The sequence below is a fragment of the Serinus canaria genome, chromosome 1 (genome assembly GCF_022539315.1).
Source record: "Serinus canaria isolate serCan28SL12 chromosome 1, serCan2020, whole genome shotgun sequence".
NCBI classification, from domain to species: domain Eukaryota; kingdom Metazoa; phylum Chordata; class Aves; order Passeriformes; family Fringillidae; genus Serinus; species Serinus canaria.
Window position 1 is genome coordinate 64,413,972 of NC_066313.1, and position 19,070 is coordinate 64,433,041.

General features: G+C 37.6%; 1 protein-coding gene across 1 annotated transcript; it reads left to right on the top strand.

The window, feature by feature from the left end:
• Positions 1–32: 32 nt before the first annotated feature.
• Positions 33–18,271, top strand: BORA (BORA aurora kinase A activator). The gene is made up of 12 exons (XM_050978251.1): positions 33–179; positions 763–933; positions 2,013–2,119; positions 4,410–4,455; positions 5,867–5,948; positions 7,161–7,226; positions 7,962–8,018; positions 9,553–9,770; positions 11,127–11,280; positions 12,348–12,946; positions 13,327–13,458; positions 14,925–18,271. The coding sequence occupies exons 2-12, from the start codon at positions 778–780 to the stop codon at positions 15,108–15,110; spliced, it is 1,803 nt and encodes a 600-aa protein (XP_050834208.1). The 5' UTR covers positions 33–179; positions 763–777; the 3' UTR covers positions 15,111–18,271.
• The last annotated feature ends 799 nt before the right edge of the window (positions 18,272–19,070 follow it).

Below are 19,070 nucleotides of genomic sequence, written 5' to 3' on the forward strand. Positions count from 1 at the left end.
GAGTGGGCGGGGTTCATTAAAGGGCCGCCCGGCGCGGCGCGGCGGGGCGGGAGCGGCGCGGCGGCAGCGGCCGTATAACGGCGGCAGGTGGCCGTGCCCGCATCCTTGGCATTTCTGGCATTCCTGGCACTCCCGGGTTACCCGGTATCGCCTCCTCGGCGGCGGGGCTTGGGAGAGCGGTGAGCGGCTCGGGGGGGTGGCAGCGTCCCGGATGGAAGCGTGAGGAGGGGCTCAGCGGGATCGCTTCCCCCGGGTTCCCGTCCCCTTCGCGGCCGGAGGCGCGGGAGCGGTCGGAGCCCGGAGGTGCCTCCTGCCGGAGCCCCGCGAGGGGCGAGGCTGCCCCCGGCCCGTTGAGGCGAAGGGCGGGCGGTTTTAGCGCCCGGGCGGAGCGGGACCCAGGCGGGGCGTTATTGCTGCCCCGGCCGCTGGAGCTGTTTGGTCACTTCTGGTGCTTAGTTGGGTTTTTTGTTTGTTTGTTTGTTATTTGATTTTTTTTCTCTTGTTTGCTAGTTGTTTTGCCCTTGTTTGGGTGTTTACTTGGCTTTTCTCAGTCCCTCTTTTCATGTTCTTTCTTAACTCGTTTTCTTACTTTCTGTTTGCTTGCAGTTGTTCGTACCAGCCTTCTTTAACAACTTTATGTAATTAGGTCCAACCCATAGCTAACTTCGTTTTTGAAATGTTGCTCGTTCCTTAAAAGTGGCCCTAAAATGTCAAAAGTGTGATTTCGTTGTTTTCCTTAATTTTGCTCTCCCTGTCTTTCAGTTATAGCTTAGTGTTATGGGTGATACCGAAGAAGCTAAAATGCAGATAACTCCAGAAACTCCAGGACGAGTCGCAATCCTGAATCCTTTTGAAAGTCCCAATGATTATTACAGTCTTCAGGAGCAGATTGTTTCCAGTCCTTCAGTCTTTAAGTCAACAAAATCCTCATCTGTAAGATCTAGTCGTTAGTTGTGTAACTATACAGATGTAGTGCTAATATTTTCAAATGCATTAAAAGGGGTATTTTTTTTAGTGTACTTCAACATATGTACCAAGCTAAAGAACTTTGGTGGCATTTGGAGTTTCTTCTTTTCACAGAGCTATGCTGCTTCTAAATACTAATATTGCCACTTAGTCTTCCTCCCTGCTTAAATTTATTTTGTCTTTAGATATTAGCAATTGAGTGCTAAAACCAGTAGAAAGTAGATAAAGACTAGTTGTTAGATGTGGTACTCTGGTCCTACTTACAGTGCAGAAAACCAGTTTCTACTTAGATGCTGAGTAGCCTGGTTGCAAATAAAACATGCAAATTACACTTCTGTTGTGAGTTGTTTGTGTATTCAAGTCAATGATTTTGTTTATCTAGAACTGTTTTTTTCGTTGTAAATTACTTTACTAGTTTGCAGGTGAAATTATTTTCTGATAAGCAGTAGAGGTGAATCTGCTAATGAAACTAAAGACTCACCTGGTAGATAATTTTGCAAATACATTTGAACAGTACTTTCTTAAAGGGTTGAAGCTTCTTATTTCTGAATTGGATTTTGTTGTGCCCTGTGTATGGCATATATGAGGGAAGCATTGCAGAATGTACAGGCATTGCAGCTCTGGTCTTCTTAGGGTAACTGAAAGGAAGACTGCTCTATTATTTGGATAACTTGGGTTAGGATACTGAGTTTCTGTGGAACCACAGTTTGGATTGAAGAAGCAATTTAAGTTCATCACAAATTATGTACTTTTAGTAGACCTGTGTGTAGGAATTGAGAAGAAACTGACACCTCAGTTTGAGACTACCAGCTGTAATCTTCCACTTCAATATTATGTTGTTAATCATTGTAATATTACTACCAGCAGGATAAGAAGCCTGACTTACTTTTTTTTAGAGTAGATCATTTAAATAGGAACACTTTTGATTGTTTTTGACAGAAACTATATGGAAGCTGTGATTGTATTGTTCCACTGAGATTTGTCCCGTGCTTTTATTTTTATCTCTTTAGAATAGCAAGCATTAAGATGCCTGTTTCTTTCTTTAGACACCAGGAAAATTCAGATGGTCTATTGATCAGCTCGCTCTAATAAATCCTGTGGAAATAGACTCAGAAGACATTCGACGCCAAGGAATTTATTTGAGCCAAGCTAGGTAACTTATAATCTGTTTTTATGCTGCTAACTTAGCTTTAATACTAGAACACTTGTTCTTTTGCTTTATTAACATTTCAGCATAGCATTAAAGACTTTTTATTAGAATCTTAGGCAATTTTTTACATGGTGTGGATATAGTATTTGGATGAGGCTACCTCTGTGTTGCTTCCTTTTAGCGTTAAGAACTGCTGATCCATTCTGATTGCAGTTTGGAAGACAGCCAGATAAAAGCAGCTAGTGGAAGCAAGAAAATGTCTTGCCAGTGATCATTGCCAGGCTATCTCTTCTGCTCCTTGTTACAACACAGTTTATCTTCTCAGAATGCTTCTTTGGTCCCTGGGGCTCCTCCAGAAGGGTAGATGTGCTGGGGAAGCCCCAGCAGTTTCTTTCAAAGGTATAGATTAGACTTAATGTGAAGGAGGGGGCTAGTTACTTGAAGTAGTTTGAGAACTTTACCTCAATTTTTTTTCCTTCTCTGAAAATAACTTGCATGAGGAAAATGGGTGGGCAAAAAAGTCTTGGTATTTGGAACTTTTCTTGAGGGATAATTTTACATGCAAGTGGTAGAGAGTGCCAAGTGAAAGTAGCCAGGGAGAACCTTAATGGTGAATCCTGTAGACTCTCCTGTACATTTCTCAGATACAAACTTGCAGAAGGAACTGCTTCTCAAGGCATGAAGTGCTGCAAGAATAGAGTAATGAACCTGTCCTGTCTAGATCAGGTTGCTCAGTCACATCCGCCTTGATCTTGAATGTTCTAGGGATGGGTCATCTACCACCTCTCCAAGCAACCTGTTCCAGTGTTTCAACACCCTCATCATAAAAACTTACTGTTTTTAGTGTCTGACTGAACCTCCATCTCTCTTTTTGAATAATAAAAGCTGTAGGACTATTACTGTCCCCAGCTGTATCTGACTCACCAGGTCTTAATGTTTCCTGTCCTTTCCTGCTTTTTATAAGTTTTAAAGCTTTAAGCCTAATGTTTTTTTAGGGAGTTAATTGCATTGTTTTTGGAACCTTACTCAGACAAGCTAGCTTTAATGGAGATGACTTGGGTGACAATTCCAGTGATGATGTGTGACATGGCCTGTAGATACAAACATGCATTCTCTGTGGGTCCTTTCAGTCTGTCCCAATGTTTCATAATCACTGTGGTTCATTTTTTTTTTTAATCATCTGCTGTGAGTGGAAAGAGGCTAGTTTGACTGTGTGTAGATTTGCTGTGGCCATGCTCTCATGTTTCAGTGCATACACAGACATGAATCCACAGTGGTTGTATGCTTGTTTTTTGGTACAATAACCTATACAACCTAAATAACAATAACAAGAGCTTCCATAGATCTGTCACTTTAGCATCATCTAGGCAGATGTTGCTGAAGGTGGCATGTCCAAACACTGCAGATATATTTGAGGTCTGATAGGCGTTAAAGAGAGAGCTGGGAGAGTTTATGTATGTGTCACATCTGTGTGTGCTTGTTTTTCTAATAATATCTTGTTATCTGACTGATTTCTAAAATTATTCAAGGGTAATTCAGGTATATGAACTGTGAATGAAAGTATTAGGTGGTTCAGCTAAGAAAATGATGAACATTTACAAGCTTCAAAAAATTTTACAGTAAATTACACTGTAGTAACTGAAAGTCAAGCTTGAAGGTGACTGTTAGAGGAAATATAAATATAGAATCTCACACATCATGAAGTAACTAAAATATTTTTTTAAAAACTAAGTTAAAATCCGCACAAGGAAATACCGTTATTGTTAGAAACTGAAAGTGAAGAAACTGTGGCAGACTGAGAGAACTCTGTGCTAGGAAAGTGGGCTTTGTCAGGAATTTGAGTGTGCAAATTCCAGGAGTGTTTTCAGTTGCCCTTTTAATTTCTTACAGCTCAGTTTTTTAGTCTGCTTGGTTTTATAGTGCAAGTCTAATCTCGTGACATTTAATAGTAAAATTAAATGTGAAATTCATTAATATGAAATTATTTTGGACGATCAGTTATGACTGAGTTTTTGTCCAGACCTGCTGAGTAAACAGAGTATTTGCTATTATGCGCTTCTGAATGGTACAAATATTTTTCAAATCAATTGAATTGAGAAATGCATTTATATTTCTAAATTTCTGTATGTCATTGCATGTAAGAGTAAAAACATCCTAAGATTTAGGGTTTACTGCAATTTAATTTATAAAGCTCCTCTTGAGCAGCTATAAATTATTTTATGGCTGGACTTTACATCTCTTCCTACTTATGTGATGGTTTTGATAATAGAGTTGTTTTTCATTTGTTACTTAGAATTGATAAGGAGACAGAAGACCGAAGGCAAAAAGCTATTGAGGAGGTAATAAACTTTTTGCTATCAAATATTGATTTGTCTGCAGAAAAGATCCATGTCTTTTACAGGATTTTAAAGAAGCCTGTTATATTTCAGTAAGAAGGTAATTTTGCACCCTCATCCCTTGCAGTTGTAGCTGGAATCCACACACTCCTTTTCTTCCCCTCTTCCATCAGAGACGTGTAGGTCAAAACAAGAGATTTTTTTTTTTTTTTGTTTTTTTGGCTAGTGGTAATGTGGCTGTAATATAACTTTTACTAACTTCAGGTTAGAAACAATGAGAATTTGGGGGTTTACAGTAACAGTTGGAGTGATACTGCATTTTTTGAAATATTGAAGAATTTGTATGGTTTTTTTTGGTTTTTTTTTTTTTTTTTTAATTCTTCCAAAGTTTGCTTTGTTGGATGGAAGACTTTATTCTGGTAGCTTGTATTTTCCCACCCATTTTTCATTTTGTTTTTCACTATTCATTTGGCTAGCAGAGAAGGAAAAGTCAAGTGTTTAAAATATTCACTACAGAAACCTTGAATGTTATTTTTAATTAAAAAAAAGAAAGTATCTGATAGGCTGGTCTATCAGTTTCTCTCTCTTAAACAAAAAATGTTTTATGATTCTGTAAAGGAGCTGTGTAGTTGACCTGCAGCTAAGATGCTCTGTTGTTCTAAAATTGCATTAAAAGGGGTATTTCCTCTTTGTGAGGTATAACCTAATGGGTTATGCAGCTGAACAGCTTGAAACCCTGTCTCAGATAAAAGTTATACCTTTAATAGCTGCGTGTTTCAAGCAATGTTTTTTTCATTTGCTTTGAGTCTTGCACTTATTTGAGAACAGGGTTTGCCATGTGTTTCTTGAAGCTTTGTAAAAGTGTTTGTCTCCTCAACATCAGGGTGTTTCTCAGTGCAGCTGTGGTGGTAGACAGTTTCTGGTTCACAGAAAAAGACTGAACTGCCAGTATTCAAAAATGTTTTGCTCCTAACCAGTTAGTTATTAGCCAAATACACTGACACTAATAATGTTGCCAAAAAGCCTTGGTTTATCACTTTTACTGTTACTGCAGTGTCTGTCACTTCTGTGAAATGTTCGATTGTCAAAGTAAAACTTAAAAACCTGAACATTTAAAACTAATTACTTTTAAACTACTATGCAAGAAGCATGGTAGGGACAATTAAATTTTTAAAAGGAATAATTACTGTTAAATGAAACTTGTGTGTAGTTTTCATTCTGCGGACTTGAAGGATCTGAGGGGCAATGGGTCATAAAGAACATAGGGGTCTTCAAATCAAATTGTTTTTTCTTTAACCACTTTGGGCCTAAAATAATATGTTCTAAATTTTTTTTCTTGTTCAGGGTACTAGTCTAAATTTAAAGTTGAAAATTTTAAAAAGTGCTGAGATGGTTTGTTTTTATTCTACTCCAGTTTTTCACAAAAAAACTCATAGTTCCTTCTCCCTGGATTGAACATGAAGGCAAGCAAGTTTCTCAGTTTAATTCAACTAAATGTAAGTTGCTTTTGTGTGTCCACCCCAAATAATATAGCTTTTGGATAATTTAGCAAGCTTTTTTTTTTTCCAACCTCAATTTAAATGTTAAGAACCAGGGATAAAATATGGCACAATTGGTTGATTTTGCAGCTGCTGGTGCCAAGTGCTTTCTTTAAGAATTATTTATTAATTGAAAGTCTTGTATAATTTTCCTTTTTGTTATTCTTGGTCTTTGTTCTTAAATTTTTCTCAGTTAATAATCTGTCTGCAAGCATTTTAATTTGCACACATAACTTTGTATCTGTAACTGTCAACTGTGTTGATACCAGTAATAGCAGAGTGTTCTACTTCACTTTTTTCCTTCAGATATTTGCTTGTCCTCTTATTCCTCACCATATAGCATATTAGAAATAAAATTATGTATTCTTTTACTAGCAGCATAAATTCCTGTTGTCATCCTGCTGGCTCACTGCCACAAGTGGTGGATTTTCTAAGTTTATTTCGTTTATGCCACTGTTAGATTTTGTCCTTAATGCTCTTATTGAAGTTTATATATAACCAGCAGAATACAGAACAAATTGATTACAAGATGGAAAATGTGAGCTATAAAGCACTGTTTGCATGCCCTGTTGTTTGGTCTGAAAGTCTTAAATAAGTGGAGATTTTTGGAAGATTTGGAACAGGCTAAGCTGTTGGATTTTTTTATCAAGGTGATGCAGCTTGTGAATAGTGTTTTTTTATAATTGTCAGTTGCAATATGGTCACTTTAAGGGCAGGGAACACAAGGCATTATCTGAAATCTGGTAAAGTGAATGGAGAAGGAAAATAGAAAATAGTTTAATGTGTTCTTCAGCTGCATAAAAAAATTTGAAGTGTATCTTCACCTTTCTCCAGTCCAGACAGAATGATTTTCTGGAAATCATTCCATTTCTGTTTTACTTGAGCACAGCCTCTTTAGCTAAGCATGAGCTAGTTTGTTTTAAATCTCTGTCATATAGAGACAATGTTTTGGGCCATGTTGATGCTACTTCACTAAGCTTTTTTGAATAGAACCATGCTGAAATTCTCTCAATAGCTATATTGGTAACCTTTTCTCAGTACTCCTTTCTAATCTCTTCCAAACATTGATGCAAAAATTTTGTTTGGTAATATTAAGTATTCTAACTTAATGTTGCTACATTTCAAAACTATGTGCACTGCATGTATAAATTTAAGTTCCATGTTTTCCAGACGTGGATATAAGTAACATTTCCCCGACTGGAAGACAGCTGAGCTTGCAGCCTGGGAAAAGCAATGGTGAGTAAAAGGCAATGCCAAAAATTGCAGGCTTTCTCTGAACAAAAATAATCCATTTTTTACTGGATATTTAATTTCAAAAGGAAATTATTTGTTTGTTACTGTTACTGTAGGAATAGTTTTTCTTGAACTGTATGGTACTGTTAGTTTTAATACCCATTTCTCATAGAAATTTAATTCTATTATACTCTGTTGTATTTTTTCAAGTAAAAAAATAAGTCCCCTGTAGACTGTGGAGTGCATTTTTTCCAGCACAGTGTCTGTACTTTTTATGGATTTAGAAGTGAATGTGAGCTTCAGATTTACAAGTAAATTACATTTTTGAAAAACCTTTAATATGCTGGATTGTTTTGGGTTAGAGAATCATGATTATTTTCTATGCCAAATAAATATCAGAAATCTTTTAAACTGTATCATTTTAGATAAATAGTTACTGTTTTTCCCCAAGGTATTTTGATTTTTCTGCCACTTAATTTTGAATCCTTCCTTTCTTCAGAGACTTCTCAGTTAACATAAAAGCCTCTAGAGGCATTCTTAAAACTCTTGGGTTTTTATCTCTAAGCCTAGTGTGCTGCATGCAGTGTTGTCAAAACAGAATCGTACTTTAATTAACACTTTTCCTTATTGCAACTGTAATTTAAATACCTCAATTGCAATGCAATTTGAAAGTGAATTTTTGTTTCTACAGCTTTAGCAAAAGGTCACTGTAAGCTAATTTTGTTGGTTTTGTTGCAGCTGCTTGTCAGACAGTACTGTCTTTGCCAGTGGATTTTAATTTAGAGAAAATACTAGGTATGTCATGTAATGTCTAAATTAAATTATGAATGTCTATGTAAAAAACTTGGTTTTGTATTCTTGGCTGAGTTTGTCTTGTGAAATAGTGAAAACTAAATGTATGAATGAAAGTTTTCTGTATCTAAATGGACAATTATTGCATGACTGGAAATTGTGCTGCCTGCATGTGGTTGAGTGGGGATCTCATTGCCTTCTACAATTTCCTCATGAGGGGAAGAGAAGGGGCAGGCAGTGCTCTCTTTTCTCTGGTGACAGGACCTGAGGGAATGGCCTGAAGTTGTCAGGGGAGGTTTGGATTGGGTATCAGAGGGTGGTGGGGCGCTGGAAGAGGCTCCCCAGGGAAGTGGTCACAGCACCAGCCTGACAGAGTTAAAGAAGCATTTGGCCATTGCTCTGAGGGACATGGTGTGACTCTTGGGAGGTCCTGTGCAGGGCAGGGCCAGGAGTTAGATTTACATGATCCCTGTGTGTCCCTTCCAACTCAAGATGCTCTATGATTCTAGACAGCCTCTGCATCTCCCAAACACACAAACAGAGCAGTAATTTGTCTTACCAGAGCTGTTTGTACAGATGCCAGTCAGGAGTCTCAAAGCCCAACCTTGCCTTGAGTAAAGCTGAGCTGTAACTCTGGCTTTACTGTACGTGAAACCATGGTGGGTACTAGAAGTTGTGTGGTGGCAAAAAAGCCATGACTGCAGAGTGAGGAGGCAGGAGTCCAAATTAACTGTCTGATTGCAAGTGCTGCATCAAGCAATTTCTGCCACCTTCTCAGGCAAGGGGGCTGGAAGGGTCTATCTTAACAGCTCATAGGTGGAACAGTGGGTACAGCCAGCTCAGAGCATTTTGGCTGCATGCTCCTATCCCAGTGCTGAAATTCAGAACCATGACCGTGGGCCAGCAAAACATATTTATTGCCTTTGTTTTTTGTCTTAACAAATGCTTCCATCAATACATAGTTTGGGAGTTGATGAAAAATTTCTCCTACAGGGAATATCCAACTAGAATAGAACAAGAGAAGAAAATCTAAAATAATCTGGTAGACTGGAGCATATTTTAATGGGTTTTAGTTTATGCTTTCCTACTGTAAACAGCTAACTACTTGTACTTTCTTGAAGTCTAACCTGGTTTGCCTCTGGATGTATTCTGAAGACCATCAAAGCATATGGGAGATGTGAAAAAGAGTCTAGATTTGCTTGGGTAGTAGAATAATCCCTGTTTGACACCTCAGATGTGAGGAATAATACAGTTCTGGAGAAAGATCAATAAGTATGTAGAAGCCAGTATTTATTTTTTTAAATTCAGACTTTAGTATTAAGGGATGATAGGCAGAAGTGGAATGACCCATAGTAGACAGAGGTGACTTTTTGTAGGGATGACAAGCAATTCTTTGGGATAGGTGCCTAAACAGATTAATTAGGTGCTGTATTGGTAAATTAGATTAAATGTTTTATTTAATTACATATGTCTCTGTAATGGAATGTATTTTTTTTCTGCATTCTTATTGGAAACAATTTTTCCCCCACATTTCTAGGTGAATATTTTAGAACCGATGAATTCGCAGATCAGTCTCAGGAAAATCTGAGTTCTTCGTCACTCAGAAGAAAGCTGTTTTTAGAAGAGAATGGGAATGTATCTGCATGTTTGTCCCCTTCTTTGCATAGTCCATGTGGTAGTCAGCCACTTGGAGTGCTTTGTTCCATAGAATTATCTCCAGTCCGGTGCAGAAGCCCCCTGGACACATCTAGTTCAGTAAGTAGATGTTTTGTGGGCTGGGTGGGAAGTACTTTATGGGAGAATAGGAGTTAGACTAAAACTTGGGGCCTTTTTTGTTCAAATTCTGAAAAAAATATGTGAACAAAAGTCCTGAATTAATATATTACTGACTTTTTATTATTTCAAATTATTTTGTTATGCCGCTCTTCTTTTGTATTGGGAATTATGTTTTAATTTTGTTATGAAAAGGGAGTAGGAATTAAAACATACAAAAGACTTGCTGAAAGCATGATGAAACCTTTTTTCCCCATGAAATGTGTCTACAAAAAAGTTTTGTTTAAATCCATGAATTGTTGACTACAATAACAGTTCATATGAACATGTGATATAATTATATTTCCTTTAAATCTCATAAGCTCATTTATAGTGAAGAAATGACTTGTGGATCTTTGAAGTGCAGTGCTAAATATGCCTTTTTTTTTCCTACTGGCCAGAGTTTTCAGATGAATAGACATTTATTTGAACACAGAATGAAATGTCCATTTTTTTAAATTAAACAAGATGAACCTTATCCCCATGTGGACATAGCTAAAGTGGTTTAGGTGATGTATTTTCATCTGTGTGGTGGTTTGAAGTGCATGGAAAAAACCTACCTACACTAAGATAGTGTAGCTTAAATAAGTTACCTTAAATAAAAAGGTAAAAGGTTTACCTTAAATAAATTCTTTACCCTAGTAAAGAATACCCACAATATAATTATATGGCCAGAAGTGATGGGTGGGTGAGAGCATGGGTTTTGGTCTGGGGTGTTTTTTTTTTTTATTTGGTTGTTGGTTTTTTGGGGGGTTGTTGTTGTTGTTTGGTTGGGGTTTTTGGGGGGGGGTTTAGTTTATTTGCATGATAGTCTTAAGCAAGGTCATTCTCTTTTCTTAAAGAGAAACGCTCTTGTATCTACCGCTGAATTGAGTAGATTGGATTATAATAAAATATAAATAGTGGCTGACTTATATCTGCAGTGATATGAATAAGAAATTTAGATTGAACACTTGACTAGATACATAGATAGCATTAATTCCCTATTTACGTTTCTCATTTCTTTCACTACATCTTAAGTGTAGTGGATAAAATAGTCCTAGCTGGTATTAAGTGACAGTCTGTGTCCATTGCTCTTTTCCCTATGTGGAAGCATAAGGTCCGGGTGAAGAGCTGCAACTGGAATATTTAAGCTAAACTGGAGATTGTCACTGTAAAGGATTAGTCCTTCCCAGTGATGCCATATTAAGCATTTCAGTTAGAACAATTTTGTATATACATGTTAGCCACAGTTTACATTATGAAAATATTGCTCTGTGGGTTTAATTTTTTATTTTTTTTCCCTTCTCTATTCTGAAGGGTCAGTTTTCATCAAGTCCTATTCAGGGAGGAGCAAGAGCTTATAGCCTAGGAAGTATAACCAGTCCCCCATTTCCAGAGGGCTCTCCTGCACCTAATAGTTCTCCGGCTTTTTCACCAATTGCTTTTCACATAAGAAAAACACCACTCTCAGGTATGGTTTGATTCTATATGTATTACTCTATCTTGAGTAATGTATTTTTATTATAAAAACTCGTAAATTCTTGCTGGAACATTTTTCTGTTTGGAGATGAGTTTCTTTGCTTGGCAGACCAGCAGTCTCCTGTCTAACACATCTGCTGTTCAGCAGTGAAATATGTGAAGCACTGAAATGTATATGCTTGCAACTGATCAGCTAGGGAAAATATTGCAGAAGGTACTGAGACCAAATACGAATGAAGAAAAGTTAAAAGGGTTAATTTAATCTAGTGTAGGGAGGGTTTTAAAGCCACATGCCTGAATTTAGTCAGGTTACAATTCTGATTTGGCCCAGCCTGAAGCATGTTAATGCCAATGGACGAAAAATGTTTAGCTTGAGCTTTCAAATCATGCCATCATGAAGATTATTTGAAATGAAATGACTAATGACGAAATCACAAACCTTGTATGCCCTCATTGCTCTAGAAAATGTCACTGTTTCATGGTGTGTCCATACCTGGTAAGGCTTAATGCCTTATTTATACAGGTTTGGTATGATTACACATATTTATACACACATTTTGTTTAATGGTATTTTACACCGTTATATATGGAGGTTGCACAGGTGTTTTCTCACTTGTCTGATCTTAAACTTCATTGCTGCCAAAAAATTTAAGTGCCTATAGATTGTGTATTGACATTCGTTTAGGAAAAAAGGAATGGGGCACTAACGGATTACAGTAAACCAGCCTTCACCCATTTCCCTTTGAATACTGTATAGTAATGACATTTAAAAATACAAGCTCTCCAATACAGCAAATCATGTCATAGAAAAGAATAGAAATATGGCGGGATAAAAACTTGACTTTACCATATACCTTGTTAAAATGAATGTATGGGTGATGGGTTTGGTTTTTGGGTTTGCTTGTTTGGTTGGGTTGGGAGGCAACAGTCAGGGAAATATTCTGTAGTGAAATACTCTGTAGTTGGCTATAAATTATTCAGTGGACTGTAGGGCCCTGAGAATGATGAGTTTTTCTATTAGATACCAGGTGTAGTTAAACTTTGCTCATTTTTTTCCAGACCAAAGAAAATTTACATTTCGTTCTCCAGATATTCCTTCTTCCTCAAATAGAATGACACCCCCAAGTACAAGAAGTCCTTACATAGATGGTTGTTCTCCAATTAAAAATTGCTCTCCTATGAGACTTGGAGCCTGTAGAGGAACTGCTCAGTATCAGACTTCTGTCATTAGAATACCAATTGCAGTTGAGAATCATGAGGATGAGGAAGACAAGGAAAACACTTCTCCAGCAGAAGCTCGCTTCTCAGAAATGGATAATGGAATAAAGGTACATCAGGAAGACAGTGATACTTTTGCACATGGTACACATCTCGTGGTGGCAACTGTGTCTATTTCACCAGATCACTCAGAAGGTTGTCATCAAAGGTTGTCATCATTTCAGGATATAGAAGGCTTAAAGGAAAATAATACTGTAGACATGGCTGATGCAGCTGAAGTGTCAGAGGAAAACACGTGGATGAAAGAAACAATTGGCAGTAGCAATACACCAATGACCAGCTTTATGACAGGCATTACTTTCAGTGTTGAAAGCTCTCGTATGTGCATGTCACCTCTTGCAGAAAGCAGCGCAATTCCTTGTGACAACAGTAGTATTCAGGTAAAAATACAATTTTTGGTTTCTCTGTAAAGCTGAGCTCAACATAACTTGGAATACGTACACTAATATGGAAGTAATTGTTATTTTCTCTTATTGGATATGGCATCCAGGGGGTATTGTGACTTTTATCCCTTCCCTTCATCCCCTTTTGGTGGAGTTAGCATAGCAATTATTTTTGCGTTGCTCTGTACATTAGTATATTTAACTTGATCCAAATTAATGCTAACAGACCTGTTCACAATTTGCTTTTGTTATTAACCAGTCATAGTTGGTTTGTTGGATTAAGCTCTGTTAATCAAATGCAAATCATACCAGGTATCTGAGGGATTTATTTATGTTAAATGACAGTACAATTTTCAAGCCCTGCTCTTTGATTTCAGGTGGACAGTGGTTACAATACACAGACTTGTGGAAACAGCATTATGGATACTGCAGGGGCTGAAAACAGTTGCAGAGAAAATGATGTGAACACTATTGCGTTTCAGAATAAATCTCAGCTGCCTAGAACAAAGGTAGGAGTTGTGGTTAAAATGTGATAAGCTTCCCATCTAAAGCATCCGTTCCCCATTGTATTTGGTTTCAGGGAGCCTGAGGGGAGAGACTGTCAGATGATAATAAAGATGCTAATGTAGTGTTGGTTCAGAGACGATATTGAATAAATGCAGGACAAACATCTTGAACTGGCAAAAAAAAAAAAGTTTTATGATAAAAGCAAAGGCTGTTTTGGAGGAAACTGAGTTATATATGCCTGAATAGTAGTAGTGAGGCTGTTCATGACTGTTGTAGTCTGTCTATAATTTTTGTTTCTTTTGTTCTTCTTGCTTCATTTATTGCTAAGTTTTAAACATGTGCCTGTGGAGAATGACATTTCTGGAGAAAAACTGTCTGCTGCTAATTTTTATAAATTTAGTGTTGAATCCTAGACCATACCTGCCATGCTGACTTGGTGGGGAACTTTCTGCATGGGTACAGTCTTTTTACAAGCCCTTTGAGGACCTATTTGAAAAACACATTACAAATGATAATACATATCTAGCAAAGCTCTCAACCCCCTAATCTTGTGACTGATGGGAAAGAGTTCTACTTCTTCCAGAGACTTGGAAGCAAGGCTAGTTTCTTTGGAGAAGAGAGTAACGATCATCTCCTCTCAGTAATTATGGTCACATGATGCCACAAACTTTGTTTAGGGTCTGCTATGTCTTGAAAGTCCTTAAAGGGGAGACAGTACTGACTGTTGGTACCAATTATAAAAACACCTCAAGTAAAGCCATTCAGCCCTGACTTCTGGATGTGACTTGCTAAAAGCCACTTCTATGCCAATAGGAAGTGCTGACTGATGGTGTCTTACAGACCACTGATACCAAATTTTAAACTGTTCATTGAAGACAGGACAAATGTGCCCTTTGAAGAACAACAGATATTTTGTCATTAACTTCTAAAAATACTCATCTAAGTTCTTGCCCTTGTCACTCTGTTGGACAGGAATTTTATGTGAGCATATGCCTGCCAGAATCACTTGTCTGGTATCAAACCCATCCTAGAGGGACTTGCCAATGTCACACAGCTGCCTTTTCCTGCTGTTGGTCCTTGAACTGCTGGATCCGGACTAAGCCAAATTTTGCTTTTTAGATTAGGAGTAAAGTGTGAAGGCATTAAGTGCTTCATTCAGATCTCACAATTGAGAAGCCCAGGGAATGAAAAGAAAAAAGCACAGACATTGCTGGCTGCAAGATTCAAGTCAGGCTCATTCAGACATTCATGTGAGCCCTAGAAATGAGGTAGTTCTTGCAGACAGCATGTTTTAAATATCTTTGTAGAGAAGATGTGGTACTTCATTTCTTTCTCATTTCAGAAGAGTAGAGATAGTACTTAAGTACTTACTATACTTGAAATTTGCAGTTAGTAATCTTGGGTCTTGTTTCTTTTGGAGCATTTCTGTTAAAATTGTTTAAAAACTAACTTTTTCTTATTCACCTAGGAGTGTTCTGTTGTAAGCCATAAGGACAATCAGTTGCTGAGAACAAAATCTCCAGAAAAGCAATCCTCTTTTCAAAAAGCCAAAACACATAGCACAGTATTTGGTCAAAATGCAACTTGCAACATTTCTGCTTGGAAACATAAAAATGAAAATCAAGTTTGGGGATTTCACAAAAGTGGTATGTAGTTTTCTGATGGAGAACTTAATCTGTGGTTTCTAATAAATTTTTATACATATGACCTCAATTACCTGGATTATATATACTATTTTGCTTTTCCAATGCAAGTGTAATAAACTGTTTGAGATATATTAAGGGAGTTTTTAAATAATGTGGGATTTTTCAGGTTTTATTAATAAATTTATTAGTGTCATTAAGTGATCCTTTTTGAAAATTAAAGTGTCTAGATTTGGTACAGAGAAACAGCAGGTTTTTTTTCAGTATTGTATTCCTTCTGTGACTAGGGTGGTGTGGGGGGAAGGGTGTGGGATGTGGAGGTTCAGGGACATCACACCACAACCAATATGATCCAGTGAAGCCAAATTTATTATCCCTAAAAAACTATATTTATAATTATTCTCTACTGTCCACATGTCTCTAGCTAATACATGATTGGCCAGGTCTAGCTGTTCACACGTCTGAGATAGGGTGCTGATTAGATAATCTAACTTTTTGCATGTCTGGCTGTGGTTTTCTGTCCCTCCCATGAACTGTCTTTTTCCTCACTTTCCTAAGCTCACTGACAAACTTGCTGAGTCCAGTTGACTCTTCTTGTATCTTTTTCAAGGATATACCGACCCCATTTTCTGTATATGTTGTCCATTATCCCAAGCAGGCTGAATTGTGGATAGGCTGAATATGGCCATTGTTCTTCAAAAACTCCTCAATCTGCAACAAATCCTCAACAGGGTAGATTCCATGAGCAGCCTAGGATAACTTGCATAGGAACCAGTATAACTGCAAAATCACTTACATTTTCAGATTTGTCCCACCTAAAGGCATGAGGGACATTGGTCTTTGTGGGAAAGAAAAAGTGGAAGGGGTATTAGTCTGGTTTTGGATTGCTTTTTTCCAACCAGATTATATTGTGTGGCTTCATAAATACTACCAGTAGTACCAAGAGTAAGTCACTGGACAGAAGTGAACGGCTGGGGTGTGATGAGAGCAAATGCCAAGTTTAGTTCTCTTAGAAATATAAAATGAGCTTTATGTCAAAAGAAGTTGTTTAGTAATTCTCTAAACAGCTTTTTCCTTGGTTTGACAGAGATCTGTGATGTTAGTTAGGTTTAAGTAAAATGTATTACTGGTTACCCTAAAATTAAAAGCTAGTGTTGTGGCTTTGGTAATAGTTTTAGTACTAAACTTGGAGTTGATCACCTGACACTACCAGTGTCTGTGAAGAACAACTGTGTCCAAATTGATGCTTTGGTACTCTTTGGAACAAATCTAAGAAGATGCAATAAGATTCATTGGTCTCAGTACTATCACTAAGAAATGGTGCAGCCTTTCTTAATTGCTAGTATTATTCTGTTGCTTACAGAAATTACCAAACTACTTAGATAAATCCTTAAAAAATAATTAATTTTTTAAGGATTTTTTTTAACTTTTGCATGCCCTTTATTACCAAAATTATTAATACAAGCTAACCTTTTGTTGTCATATTTCAAAAGTCAGTGATTTTTCACGGGCAGCTCCTCACAGCACTGACTCCTTCACAGCACAACCAATAAGCTCCATCTCTCTATCTCTTCTCAGTACAGCTAACCCAAACTCTCTTCTCAACTAGCTCACCCTCTCTTTTAGCACTCTTACTGGTCACAGCTGTGCCCCATTAAGGGCAGGCCTGTTCCTAATCTTAGGTGATTAGTACAGCTGCACTTCCTCAGGGGTGAGATTACCTTCTGCACTTTTTTCTTACCTTCTATCCCTCCACAACCTTTCATCCATTCAAGAAAACCATCAGTTAATTAAAATGATGGATTGAAGAGGGGATCAGAAGCCCAGAATTCCCTTTGTGTAATCAAATCAGATTTAGTTGAATTTGCTTGTATTTATTTACAAGAACCTTCTGGAATTTATAAATGTGAATAGGGGGAAAAAATCCATAGGTTAATCTTGTGGCCCTAGTGACCAAGAGGGAAAGGAGAGATAAAGGATACACTGATATTTCTGGGATCTGTTTATGTAGAGCTCTGGTAAACTTCATTAGATTATTGAAAAAGAGAAGTCCATTCTAAGAAGTGTTCCAGGTGAAGCAGTCACCATCTTTTCATAGCAAGGATGTCCCAGGATACTGGATGGAAGTTCTGTTTTCTGTTCTATTCTACAACCCACAGCAAAGCTTGTACCAAAGTGACAGACAGTGGCTTATTGTACTGTGTTTTTATACTTTGTAATACTTTGAAGTAGTTTTGTTTCTTGTATCCCTGTAGTTTTTCCAAATAGTTTACCACAGACTGTACCCCCTTCCCTTTACCTATGGAATTTCTCTCCCTTGATGAGATCATCCCCAAATCCCTACCCTGGATCTCTTTCAATCACTCAGCATCCTATCCCCTTCATCTAGAAGCTTCGGTCAGAGGCCAGGGGTCAGCCCCCCAAGACTTGTTTTATACGCTGTCCTAAGTGTCTATCCCTTAGTACCCATCCCTTTGGGTCATTTATTGGTTGGTAAAATGTTATCTACTTTTGGTTTCCTCCTCCCTTTAAGTGTAACCTTGGCACATCTCCGGGAGCTCTCAGCAGGAGGCCCCCTGAGGTGCAGGAGTTCCCCACAGCTCCTGAATAAAACCTTGGATTAACCCCTGCTAAGAGTTAGCCCTTTCTTCCAGCGATGTCTCTGGTGTCTCCTCTGCTGCAAAGGCAACTAGCCTAGCTGCCCTCAGCACCCTCAGGGCACGAGAAAGTGTCTCCCCGCAGTCGGCCGTGTCGGGGTTGCTCCCCCAGTGTCTGCCGACTCGGGGCTGGAGGGGGTTCCTGAGAAGGCTCCCAGAGGAACAGAGACAGTGGCTGATGAGCAGCTCTTGGCACACTAGGTCTGAAACCTACTGGTCGTGTTGGTCAGATCTAAATTTGAAGGCAAGACAGCATTTAAAAAAAATCTCAAAAGGGGAGGTGTGAACAGAATCTCCTGGCATTCAAATCAATGTGTTAGACCTGAGAGTTGTGTGTTTTTTGACTAGAACAGTTCTTGAAATACTTCCATTAATAATTTCCTAGTGAAGGCTTTCTGAAAAGTGTATTTAAGAAAAAGGGAAATGTCTGTCCACATCACTTGATTGTAGTTCTCACATTGCAAAAATAAATATAAAAAATTTTACTTTAGAAATCTAATGAGCAAGCATGATGTGTGTCATTTTTACTTCTGTAAAAATACAGAAGTATTTAATCACTATTTCTATAATGCATGTGGGATTGACAGTAATGGAAGCTAGAGTCCTATATTAGCTGTTTCATTGTCTTCACACAGTGCTCTACTAGAAGCTGGAAATACACTGAATTGATAACTGTTAAGGAATGAATTTTGTTAAAAGTAGGAGATGAACTCAGACTTTTGGAAAACAAATTTTATAGAATAGGGCCTTCAAAAGGTTCTTAGCTTTAGCTTCTAAGTTTTGTCACTCAAAAGCAAGACACAACTTGTCTGAGTTTTAAAAGTTATGTATGACCTTGTGTAATTTCTGTTTCTCATGATAATTTTAACAACAATCAATTGAAAGGATGATACAAAGGATTTATTTTTGCAATTGTGATTACTAAAACAGTAACGTAAATTTAATGAACATTAAGCAGGGTAGCCCAAATTATGTGTTTCTGAATTTTTCTGAATTACATGAATAATTTAAGATTTAGTTTTACTTTTTAACGATGTTTTTAAATTATTTTCACAATATGTTAAATGATTTGAGGCTTTTGACGTATTCACAAGCAAAAAAGCAATCCCTAACGTATTTAATTTTATCCTGTATTAGTATTTTCTTAGAGCTAAGAAAAGTGTAAGAGCAGAAATGGGTGAATGTGAGAAGTGATCAATGATGCTCCCACCTGGATTACCTGTAGTTTTGTCCTGTTTTGTAGTCTTCAGTTAGATAGGAAATATTTATTTTATGGAAACATGCCTATTTTTTTATTGTGTTTGTACAACTGAT

What these genes read in the sequence shown, in the direction of transcription:
- BORA (XM_050978251.1), top strand. Translation starts at nt 778, where the DNA reads ATGGGTGATACCGAAGAAGCTAAAATGCAGATAACTCCAGAAACTCCA. An exon ending in TCAGTTTAATTCAACTAAAT is followed by an intron (nt 5,949 to 7,160) that starts GTAAGTTGCTTT and finishes CATGTTTTCCAG; the next exon opens with ACGTGGATATAAGTAACATT. An exon ending in CCCTGGACACATCTAGTTCA is followed by an intron (nt 9,771 to 11,126) that starts GTAAGTAGATGT and finishes TCTATTCTGAAG; the next exon opens with GGTCAGTTTTCATCAAGTCC.